General features: G+C 39.9%; 1 protein-coding gene across 2 annotated transcripts in view; it reads right to left on the reverse strand.

The window, feature by feature from the left end:
* Positions 1-2,590: 2,590 nt before the first annotated feature.
* LOC105470570 (zinc finger protein 831) overlaps positions 2,591-12,629 on the reverse strand; it is a 112,629-nt gene continuing 102,590 nt past the window's right edge. For both annotated transcript variants that reach the window (XM_011722695.3, XM_071079098.1), the window contains 2 exons: positions 9,262-9,422; positions 2,591-8,498 (listed from right to left, as the gene is read on the reverse strand). In XM_011722695.3, coding sequence (XP_011720997.2) covers positions 7,653-8,498; positions 9,262-9,422 — 1,007 coding nt within the window. In that variant the 3' untranslated portion in view covers positions 2,591-7,652. The remainder of the gene's footprint in view (positions 8,499-9,261; positions 9,423-12,629) is intronic.

The following is a 12,629-nucleotide window of genomic DNA, read 5'->3' on the forward strand; positions in this document are numbered from 1 at the left end:
CAGGTGCGGTGGCACGCCTGTAATCCCAGCACCTTGGGAGGCCGAGGCAGATGGATCACTTCAGGTCAGGAGTTCGAGACCAGCCTGACCAAAACATTATGTGATTATTCATTTGAGACCAAAATCCTTTGATTTGAAATGTCAATTATTTAACTGTACAGTTTGACCAAAGAAACTTATCCAAGAAACCCACAATTCTACTTGTGGTCATCAGTTCTATCGTCTTGGAGAAAAAATGGAGACAGAGCTCTGCTCAAAAAGGAGCTAGAACAACTAGAGAACTTAACTGCAAATATACCGTTTAGGTTAGCTCGATGTTTCCCCAAGTGCACTGGGTAATATGAAGATGATATTTAACTGGCACATGAACAATTTTTAATAGTTTTACATTTTCACGCATATTCAAAAATATACTTAACTAGAAAATTCAACGAGTTTTCATAGACATTATTGCTTAGGACAATAATTGCTTCTTTAACACAGAGATAATTTAAATAAAAGTATTAAATAAACAACATACCCACATGTGGCTTCTTGATACATATGACAAAAAGCGTTAAGATGGTTCTCAAATGACTGAAGTTTGGAACAAATAGATTAATTATAATAATTGCGATTACAGTTTGATGAGTTCGGAAAAAAGCTATTAAGAGCCATCAGTTAGTATATCTGTTCCTTCCATATCCTCAATCCCACTTTTCCCTCCAATGAATTGTGCCCCATTGACTTCAAGTGTCTTCAAGAAGTATGTAAATAGACTAATAATATTGTGTTGCACTGTAAAAGTAAGTCTACTTATTCTTGCAAGGAGTACATAAATCACCTATATAAGAAGCTATGATTTTGGTTTAAGGACATGGTGAAACCCCATCTCTACTGAAAATACAAAAATTAGCCCGGTGTGGTGGTGTGCGCCTGTAATCCCAGCTACTCGGGAGGTTGAGGCAGGAGAATTGCTTGAACCAGGGAGGTGGAGGTTGCAGTGAGCTGAGATTGCACCACTGCACTCCAGCCTGGGCCACAGAGTGAGACTCCATCTAAAAAAAAAAAAAAAGAAGGAGTTGGGCTATATTATTTATCTTAGACTATTTTTTTCTTCCCTGTTTACTCTCGGTGAGCCATTTTCATTTGTTTACTCAGTAAAAGTGCACTAATGCCTGTTATGAGCCAGGCACTCTTCCAGCAGCTATGAAAACCAGGATAAACACACCATGGGCTCTGCCTCCAAGGAGCTCCCTTTTGGGCCATATATGTAGTCATCTCATTTCCTAACTCATCGGCCCTAGTCCACCCAGTTATTTTAACAAGGGGAGGACTTTTGAGGAAGTTTTCAATGTGTTCTCTCTCTCTCTCTCTCTCTCTCTCTCTGTGTGTGTGTGTGTGTGTGTGTGTGTGTGTGAGTGAGGTTCTCTGTGTGTGTGTGTGTGTATGTGTAAAGGATTCCTTCAGGCAAATATGTCCAACTAGAGTATTCGTATTCGTGGTTTACACATCATGTAGAAAAAGCAAGGCTAGATATCTGACCTTTCACGTATGATGGAGCCAAGAGGCTTCAATCCTGCTGTGTTATACCCCATTGCACGCAATATGTGCACAGAAGGCAACCAGATCTCTGCGGCCACAGGCAGAACTGGGCCACTCTTTCCCAGGTGCTGCAGGTACAAAACCTCTCATTCCCAATAGGAATGAGATATCCATTCACTCATACCTTACACAGAAAAATAAGTCACCTATTTCTGGGCTGAAATAGCCATGGACTAATCCCAAGATGCTCAACGGTAGAGGCTGTTGAATTTGCCTCTGGCAGAAACTGAAGGAAAGCGAAGGCAGACTGAATCTGTCACCACTGGAAACAAAGGTCCCAGACGCCACTGAGCAACTCTGCATACACAGCCCAAAGATCAACAAGCTGACACTAAAGAGACTTGAAAGGTGCTCTCTGTGGTTCTTAGTACGGCCAAATCAATTTTCCTCACAGTTAGAAGTATGGAAGCAGTTATTTCAGCAGAACTTACAGCAGTGCTTGTAGCTGGGCATGAATTCCTAACTATGCATTCCTATATATCATTTCTGTACTCACTGACTAATCAGCCAACACTCAAAACACCAAAACAAACAAAAAAAATGTTTATGCAACAAAACATTATGTGATTATTCCTTTGAGACCAAAATCCTTTGATTTGAAATGTCAATTATTTAACTATACAGTTTGATCAAAGACCCTTATCCAATAATCCCACAATTCTGTTTGTGGTCACCAGTTCTATTGTATTGGAGAAAAAATGGAGACAGAGCTCTGCTTAACAGGAGCTAGAATAACTAGAGAACCTAACAGCAAACATACTGTTTAGGTTATCTCGATGTTTCCCCAAGTCCACTGGGTACACCACTGGTAATATGAAGTTGATATTTAACCGACACATGAACAATTTTTAATAGTTTTACTATATTTTAATGCATATTTGAAAATATACTTAACTAGAAAATTCAACAAGTTTTCATAGACATTATTGCTTAGGGCAATAATTGCTTCTTTAACACAGAGATAATTTAAATAAAAGTATTAAGTAAAAAATATACCCATACGTGACATCTTGATACATATAGCAAAAAGCATTAAGATGGTTCTCAAATGACTGAAGTTTGGAACAAACAGATTAATTATAATAATTGCGATTACAGTTTGATGAGTTTGGAAAAAAGCTATTAAGAGCCATCAGTTAGTATATCTGTTCCTTCCATATCCTCAATCCCACTTTTCCCTCCAATGAATTGTGCCCCACTGACTTCAAGTGTCTTCAAGAAATATGTAAATAGACTAATAATATTGTGTTGGGCTATAAAAGTAAGTCTACTTATTCTTGCAAGGAGTACATAAATCACCCTCATAACAAGCTATGATTTTGATTTAAGGATGTTTTCTCTGTTAATGAGTAATGCTAAATGTCCAGAAAACATCAATTCCAAGGGAAAAAGTTTCTAGATTATTGCACTGTGGGATCGTGCCCTCCTGTGGCTTCAAAGTTTCGCTACATTTAAGAATTTAAAATTAGATTCCTCAGTTACGGACTACAAAATATGGCAGATAATGACAAACAAGCTATATGTGAAAAGGAAGCATCACAAGAAAATGAGATCATTGGACATGACCTAATCCCTTTGTTGAGTGGAATGGGATACCAATACGGCCGACGAGGCATTGGGTCAATGATTAGGAATAATCAGATGTCCCATTCGTAAAGGATATGGTTTGCAATGGTTTTAGTTAAAATGTTAACAAATCACATGAGACATTTGCATTTTAAGTTTTATTTTTATCAAAACAAAATAATTTAACCATATAAAGAAAGAAATTTCAACAACCAACCCAGAAGCCAATCAATTCCCTGATTGTGAACAAGCAATTGAGTAGTAAATCCTGAACAGTCGACCACATATAAAAGACATTCCGTCATCCTCTAGTGCTCCAAGTAGCAGAGGCTGATGTTTTTCCCTGGTTCCTGTTCTTCCAATGGTGAAGTAATGTGCTCGACTGTTCCTATACTTCTTCAGACCAAATTATGTATAAGTGCAAAGCATGGATGAAAAGAATCATACAGTGTATAAATCTAGCACATAATATTTTCTAGGTCCTGACCCTTATATTTAATGGGTTCTGAAAAATAAGGACAAGAAATTGTGCTTGAGTATTGAGAAATGTCGTGTTTCAAAAGCCAAAGTGCCTCCCTACATGAACTATGGGAATAACAACTGAAGTGAGGAAAAATACACAAGCCCAGTTTGCTGCAATAGTAGAAATATGATCACCCATAGAGCCGGGCAGGCCATTTTCTCCTCACCATATTAAATTATGTCTGGGGAGTTGAGCAGCAGCACATTCCGATAATGATGACAGTTTCCATAACTATAAAAATCTGCTGCACCAGGCAAATTTTGTGCAAAATGCAAATTTCTGTGCTGGGGGAAAAAAATGAATAATGTGATCATTCTAAGTAATGAATGTAAATGCAAGGAAATACTTTTTGGCATGAGACTGCAAATTGTTTATCTTTCATGCCAAGAACTGTGGTCACAGTGCGCTTCTACAAGGTTCCTCTTCCGGTCTCAGCTTTAGAAGAGTGATTTCAGGAAGAAAAAGTCTGACTTACCCTAGGTTACCACCATGCTATTGGCAGTGTTTTCATTAAAATTCAGAGACACTCTCCTCCATCTTTTTTTTAATCACTTGGCAAATGAACCATAGGTTCTCCTGGTTACTGTGAGATGTGAACCAAAGGGGTTATTAGCTTTGTCTCATATCTCAAGGGTTAAGCCTAACAGGAGAGATGAGCTGTTTTTCAATGTGTTTTACAAGAAGGAGGATTCCAGTTGTCCACTAAAAATCACATGACTTTGAGTCACTTAACAATGTAGGTTGCCAAGGAGGGGAGGATTGAACCCTCTTCCCTCCAGACATCTTTAACAGCAAGATTTAGCTGGGTGTAGGTACAGGTGGAGAGAGAAACTTGGTGAGTCTTGAACATCATGGGGAAATGTCACTTTTGAGATTGGCAAAAAAAAAATTCAGTGCCCTTTCCTTAGGTCATGACAGCGTCCCTGTAACTACTCTCTGTGGAAGAAACTGAGGCATCAGTTGGTTAAGATCCTTACCTAAAGATACAATAAAATTAACACGGGAAAATTAGCACTGGGGAAAGAAGGAAATCCCTGATCTTTAAACTCTGGTTGCTTTGTTCTAAAATAAATTTGTTTTTCCTTAACCATCATGCAGTACACACTTGCAGAGTATACAACTGCGGTAGTTATCAATTGATAATACTGACATTTTATTTTCATTAACCCAAACTGGGTTCTAGGTTGTTGATGTTACCCTTAAAATGTATTCTTATAATTGTATTTCGCTTTAAGAAACCCAAAGGAAAATTAAGATTTATAAAATCAGAGATTGTTCATTGCTTTATAAAAAGATTCTTCATTAAAAAAAAAAAAATCTTTACCTTAGGATGCTTTTCAAGAGCCAGCTCCCTTAGGGTCATTCAAAATACATTTTTAATTTTAAAAAATCCATTGAAATACAGCTTTTTCACAAATTCATGTTGATATAAAGTAAGGTACACTTGTAAACACTGCCAGCCACTAGCCAAAGACCAGCAAAGCAAGGTGGTTTGGCTACCTGTTCTACCTTTGTAAGAGATACAGGGAGTTAGAGATGAAATCAATATTCTGCCATATTTGACCCAGGTTGGGATGTGACAGCCGGCAACGGTGGCTCCTAGAAGGACACAGCTTCCACCATTATCCTGAAGTTGGTGCTATTTGGAGCTATGACTTACTGATTTACAGCCAGTGATCCCGTTCATGCCACAGTAGCCACCCAGAAAGGAGGGGTCTAGAAGACAGATTTTTTCCCCTGACCAGTGCCTCCTAAGACAAAGGAGCCAGTTCAGCCTACAGATAGGTTTTCTCCATTCTTACCGGAGAGTTCTGGTTTTGCTTTTAATTTTTTGAACTATGAGTCACATGTATAGGTTGGATGATTGCACCCTAAAATCTGGAACTCTGGGGAAAAAATTAGATGGAGCTTCTTCAGGTTCAGGTTCTTCACAGCAATAATTGGTGGAAGGTGTTTGCATTTCAGTTCCTCACTGTCCCCACCCAAACTTCTTGCATGCAAGGCCCCCGTGGCAACGGTTCCCCATGGGGAATATCTTCAAGCCATTGAGTCCATGCATTTTAAGGAGAGAGCAGCTTCTCTATCAACCATTCTCAGAAAAATTGGAACCTGGAGATACATTCATCTTGTCCAACTCTCTTATTCTCACTTAGGGAAACTGAGGTACAGAGAGACTCTTAACCAAGATTTCCCAGCTAAAGTCAGGACTTCAATCTCCATCCAAGGCTCAGACCATTTGCCTACACTGCCTCTCTCATTATAGTGGCATGAATCATTCAAAAAGGGAGATAATCACCACATCACTTTTGTTGGGTTTAAAAAGTACACTAAGTGAATGTCCAACATCCTTTTTACCTCCCTTCTTATGTTTTTCTTGGCTGGGCCTGAAATCCTTGGATATTTATGAGTGCATATGAAATGGTCACAAATATATACTAAGTAACCAGGGAAGCTGGTCTGGCATTGAAGTTTTCTATGAATAACACCAAAATTGGAAAATTCACATGAAGATACTTGAAATTTGACCATACTTAGTCACAGGCACAGACTGACGAAAGTGTATTCGTATGTGTGAGATGCTCTGCATTGCCGTGTCTTTGAAGTACAAGATGTCACATGAACATCATTACATCAAAGTTAAACCAAAAGAGCTCAGCTATAAATTTCAAATTGTACAAAATCATACCAAAAGCAAGTATAAAATTTTATTGAAATACAGCAATGTAAACCTCTTTAAGTTTCTCCTCTCCCATGGAAGGATGGGGAGAGGAAGGCAGTGGGTCTGAGGCTTTGCTCACTGGGCTGGTTGATGCAGACCTGCTGTTTTCTTCTGCACAGGGGCGCACTGGCTTGGAATACTGGAGAATTTTATCTGTGCAGTTCTGACGTGCACAATACAGAGGCTGATTTAATTTGACAGCAAAGTAACACTAAGCCCCGAAAATAAAATTACTGAGATGTAAAACAGCGTCAAAACTCCAATTAGTTTTGTATCCTTGAAGCTTCTGAAGGAAATCTAAAAGGCTCCCGTCACGATGAGCAGGCATCAGTTTAAGCTGTACAGATTACTAAAATGTAACCCTCTAATTGAAACTGCTCAGAGCACAATATGACAAAAAGAATCAGAGGAAAATAAGTGAATTTTTCCCTCTTAAAAATGACTCATTACAGACAGACAGTTCTATTAACTTTTAATACAATGTTCCTTTGCAAAAACTAGAAAAACCAACGGTCTCAGAGATCTCCACAGCAAAGGCACCAGGCACAAGAGCATGTACCTGCGTCATCTGACCATAAATAAGCATTGACCATTTGTGCAACATTTAAAAGTAATCAGCATTTCACCGGATCATAGGCATTTTGAAGTGTATTTACAACTCCACTAAGGACGTGAATACTCTGAACAAGCTTCAGTTTTTTAATGTATCCGAATTTTGTCTCCAAAATGAACAGAAGTATCTTTGTGCCCAGTTCACACCCCTGTCTCTTTGTCAAGCTACTCCAATTATCCCAAGTATGCTCTCTACCTTGGAAGCAAACCCTCAGTTTACTAACGGAGAAAGCCAGTTGCCTCGACTGTGTGGGATCCACTTGTGAAAAAACGTGTTGATTGTGGCTTTCTTGGTTAGTGCCATTTGATTGCAGAGAGGCAGTGGGGGACAGGTGCAGAAGAGGAGGCTGGGAGTCAAGGCCCAGTCACTGTGCACGTTGACCATTTCCGGAGTTTGCTTCCTTGCCATGTCTGCCCTGCCTGGCACCATGTGAACATAAGCAGAGCACTCCCAAGGAGAGCTGGGGAACACTGTGGCTGAGTTGGGGGTCAGGAGTTGGTTGGAGTTGGCTTGTAAATAACTCAAAATGGCTTTCCTAATCTGTAGGTGTTTCACAGATAGAGTTTAGTTCTTCCGCCAGTCTGACAACATTCACTTGTGAAGCGTCAACAGTCTTTGACCAAAGATACCATCTTTCTCTGGAAGCTTCATATTTCTATAACCAATCGGTCTTCATCGTCGCTGCTGGTATCACTGAACTCCACACGAGTTTGCTTTCTCATTCCTTCCAGACTCCTCTTCTTGAGGGATTTAGAAGGGGCTTCAGGAATTTCTATGGGCTGCTCTGGCTTAGAAGGAACCACAGAATCCTTCCGAGTGATTAATTCAGATACCTGACGTTTCCTACCGTCACTTCCTAAAGAGGGGCAGGGGACGGCCATTTCCCCACACCCATACTGGCCTCTGGAAGGAAAAAATGTCTTATGTCTCTCTTCCTTTTGGTGTGAACTAGCTGAACTTGGTCTTGAAGCTGGTATTTCAAGATGAGTTTTTTCAGTTGACCCCAATGGAACCGAATCTGAAATTCTTTGTCCAGATGAAGGTCTCCCTGGCAAGAGGGTCTGTGCTTTGCCCTCTCCTGTGGCTTTGCTGTCCGGGGAGCTTGGTATCAGAGTCCTCCCTGCAGTCTGGCTGTGGTCTTGTGGTTCAGCACTGTGAATTTCCTGGGCTATGTGATCTGTTCTCGCTGGCAGAGATATACAAATGGCAGACACAGAGGTAGCAATGTCGTGGCGGGGAAAAGTTCCTTTGGACCCAAAGGAAGAAGGCCCTTGAGCATCTGAGAAAATGCATGGTTTGGGATCTGTTGAGACTGGATCCTGGGAGGCCGGCAGCTGAGTCTCCAGCAACCCAAGGTCAAGACTTTTGCCAGGGGGTAGAAGAGCGTCATTAACCACTGCCAGGTAGGTGTCAGATTGCAGAGAGAATCCTGATGTGGCAGCAGTGCTGTGAGCAGTACAGTCACTGTGCTCACCGGCAGATGGAGAAATATCCTACAACAAAGTGCAAAGAGAAAAAATGGGGGGAAAAAAGGTTAATTGGTACAAAGAAAAATGTGGTCAGAAACGTGGTCCTCAATGAAAACAGGTCTTGAGGTCTTAATGATTCTTTACCAAGCGTGAACTTCAATATGACACCCTCAATAAGTTTCCATTAATAACTAATTGGTGCATTAACTCGAATAAAGCTCCCGATTGATATAAAATAGGTTGCTGAGATCCTGTGCTTTTATCTGGCTTTGTGAAAAACAGAACTGCTCAATCATCTAACCAGTTCTCAGCTTCCTTTTTTAAGTCACTACTGCTCATGAAGCAGATGTACTATTTTATAGGACTGTGTATTGAAGGTTTTTGCTTGTTTGTTTTTGTTTTTTTCCAGATGAGTGTTTTTCCAAGTGTGGTCTGGATACATATCTTAGTGGTTTTCAACACGCAGCCCCACAATCTGTCTGGGGGGCTTCATGTTGCAGTGGCACCTGTCAGCCATCTCTCTATTCAGGTGTGCAGTAATAACATACTTGGGTTTTTTAAAGAAACCATCAGAAATCATCCCAATGTTTGCACTACCAAAGCTGCTCAGTCATTTGATACAGAATGTTTTGACTTATTTGTTTGTCTTAATGGGCTTTCTGTGAGGCGAATCTTCATAAGGTGATCCGAGCAAGTTCTGCCACACTGAACAAGAGCAACAAGAACAAGCAGAGCTATAAATCTAGACCAGCAATAGGTAGGGGCAGTTCAAAATCATCACGCCCACCTTCACAGTTCGTTTGTCCATTTCCCTGACAGTCCTTGAACTTGTGCCAAGAGAGAGGGTTCCTGAGGTTTGTCTGCAGTCACCTTCCTTCTTCTCTTCCTTCCCACAACAAGGAGGTGATTCTGTGGTGGCATGAGATGGCTCCTCTTGCAGATTCAGACCTGAAAGGGGAGAGGCACATTTACGTACATCTGGAATTATAAAATTAGCAAAGAGTAATTTCCTGGGAGGTGGTCCATGACTTCATGATCGCCTCTGAGCTCATTAACCCTCATCTCACAGGGTGTGTGCAAGAACTCAATTTATCTCCAACCAATTCACGCTTGGTCAAATAAAATATATCCACTCTATGAAAAAAGGAAATGGCCAAACCAGTTCTCAAAGGAGAAAAATCCCTGAATGATACATATCATAAAATATATCTATATTTCATGTTGCTTCTTCTCATCAGAGTTGTATTCCTGGTCATGTCTGTTTAGGTAAATTTTAGATCAGCTTGAATTCTCTGGACATATTACAAAGTGGTCAGAATAGACATTTCAATCGATGTATAGTGGGAACTTAGAAATAAACCATGTCTTAATTCCCACTAGAGTGCTGGGCAGCAAGGGATGAGGTTGGCTTTTGTGATGCTGTTGTTTTGTTGTGGTGGTTATTGTTGTGATTGTGGAAAGAAAGAAGGGCCCTGACAATATCTGCAAAACAGCATTTCTTGTACCTGTCTTTCCCTCATCCTTCACATGCACTAATGACCTGGCAGACCAGTCAAAAGGATCACAAAATTTCAGAGAGGGCAGGTTCCATCATGATATGAGATCAGGGAAATATCTTAAAACGACTGTGTCACTAGAGAAGAAGCACTAGACCCACTTTTAAATTTGCTTTCATTTTGATGAAAGGTACACATGTGCAGTCTGAAAAGTCAAGCCTAACTATGTATTAAGAAAAACAGCAACCCCTGCCAACCCATCCATCTTTTCCCATTTGGGAGTCTTTTGACTTTTATCTCCTTCATGTCTAATAACATTGTTATAGGACTATATCTGGTGGAAGTAGTAGCTGTGACTTCTCATGGGGAGAGAGGAGGGTTTCCCTCTTCTTCCAGCTCCCCCACTCTTCAACCTTCATGACCCCACACACAAGCACACATTCCGCCTCTCTATCTTCTCAACAGTTCTCTAACACTGATGGCCTGTTTTCATTTAGACGAATATTCCGTGTTTATTGTGTGTGTGTGTGTGTATATACATATACATATATATATATATATATATATATATAATCTATTATTATATTTTACCTGTCAGCACTGAATCATGTAGTATACTATGATTATGTTGCCTTTCTTGCCAAAACTGCTTTCCCTGGAATTATTTTACTTTTTAAAAATTTCGCTGAGTTTTCTATGGACTTATTTCTAAAATCATTTTCCAACCGCCTCTCCAATTGTCTGGGGTTTCATTTCATTCCCTGAGAAACGTTTCCTTGAAACTTTCTGATTTGCTCCAAGTGGACCATGTTTCTCTACAGCATGGCTGTGCCCTCAGGGTCTCCCTTCATCCCTGCCGTGCTGATTCTCTTCACCTTTTTCCTGGTTCCTGAACCTCTACAACTTCTTTTTTCTTGGTTTACTCTCCTGCTTTCCTAACACAAAACTTCTAGTAGTTTCATGAGAAAGGGTACATGAAGTATAAGTCTTTAGATGTAATTGGCAGCTTGGCTGGGTATGACATTTTGAATCAGAAATCATTTCCCTTTAGGGTTGCAGACATGGTTCTATTGTGTTCTAGTTGTTGAGAAGTCTGGAGACAATATGACTTATGATTCATGATCCTTTGGATGAAATCTTTTTGTTTGTCACTCTCTGGAATCCCCGAGGCTCTTCCTTATTTCTGGTGTTACCACAGTCTGGGTCTATCTTCATTCATTGTCTGGGCACTCAATCAATTCTTTCAACCTGAATCATGTCCTCAGGTTTTAGAAAAACGTGGTTCTGTTTTTATTTCCTTTTTCTTTCTCATGTACAATGCATTGTTTTGAAATATATACACATTATAGGTTGACTAAATTAGCTTATTATTAATAACATACGTATTAGCCCATATGCTTATTTTTTTGGCAAGAACACTTAAAATATACTCTTAGCAATTTTTAAGAATACAAAACATTGTTATTAACTATAGTTACCATGTTGTACAATATAACTCTTAAATGTACCTGTTATTTCTGATTTTTTTCCCTTCTGTTTTGTCTTTTCTCTCTTTCTAGAACTGCCCTTATTGGGTTATTGGATCTCCTAGTAAAATCTTCTAGTTTTCTTATCTTTTCGCTCTGATGTTCTATTTCTTGGTCTTTTTGTTTCACTTTCAGGGGAATTTCCTCAACTTTATATTCCAATGAGTTTCTATTTCTGCTATATGCTTTTAATTTCTAAGAGTTCTTTCCCATGTTCTTTTTTTATAGCATCTGTTCTTATTTCATGGCTCTAACATCCTCTCTTTTACCCCCAGCAATGTTAATAATGGTTTTTTGTTGTTGTTGTTGAAGTCCATAGTCCCTCTTCCATATTCCTTTGTTTCCATTAGTTTATTTTTATTTCTCTCTAGGTTAGTGGCTTTCCTGAGAAATACAGCAATCTTAGCTGCTTATGTTTAGGAAATGGGCACGAAAAGGCTGACTTGGTGTTCTTTACAAGTGTAATCTGTCAACCATGGGCCCTACTGTTGTTAGGTTATGTGGTTGCTCTGTTTCAGTGGGAACCCTGAAGTAGTTATCTGCAGGTCTCCATGTGTGCTGGTCAGCTTCTACAGGAAGAGTCCTTGGGTCTCCTGACTGTAAAATAGAAGCCAGGCTGCTGGCATTCTGAAGTCAAAATTAGAGAAGAGATTCTGGGGGCTCATATGCAGTATTCACATTTGCTCAAACCCCATTTTCGATCTAGTCCCCTCACTCCCCTGCTGAACTAATTACGCCAAGTGTCCCCCAGCATTTTGTATGCTGTCCAGAGACTAAGCCCCTAGACTTCCACAAGGGTGAAGGAAGTTACCAAGCTAGAAACGGGGTGGGATTTGAAGTCTGATTGCTTCTTAGTCTTTCAATCAATCTTGTTTTCAGCCTCACCTGGTACCATGAATGTCTGAGTTGTGGGGAGTCTTCCCACTGTTAAATCAGGATTCCATTCCTTGGGGTCAGCTACATCAGTTCCCATTCAGACTCTGCACTCCAGCTTTCAAACTAGTGGCATCATTTCTTCTCCAAGTCGTTTCTCCTTGTGAGCTTATACATTACAAACACTTTAATTACTAACCTCTTGTGAGTTGTTAGAGAAAAGTAGAGGTAAATAAATGTGTTCCATCCTCCATCTTAAA

The sequence above is a fragment of the Macaca nemestrina genome, chromosome 15 (assembly GCF_043159975.1).
Source record: "Macaca nemestrina isolate mMacNem1 chromosome 15, mMacNem.hap1, whole genome shotgun sequence".
Classification (NCBI taxonomy): Eukaryota; Metazoa; Chordata; class Mammalia; order Primates; family Cercopithecidae; genus Macaca; species Macaca nemestrina.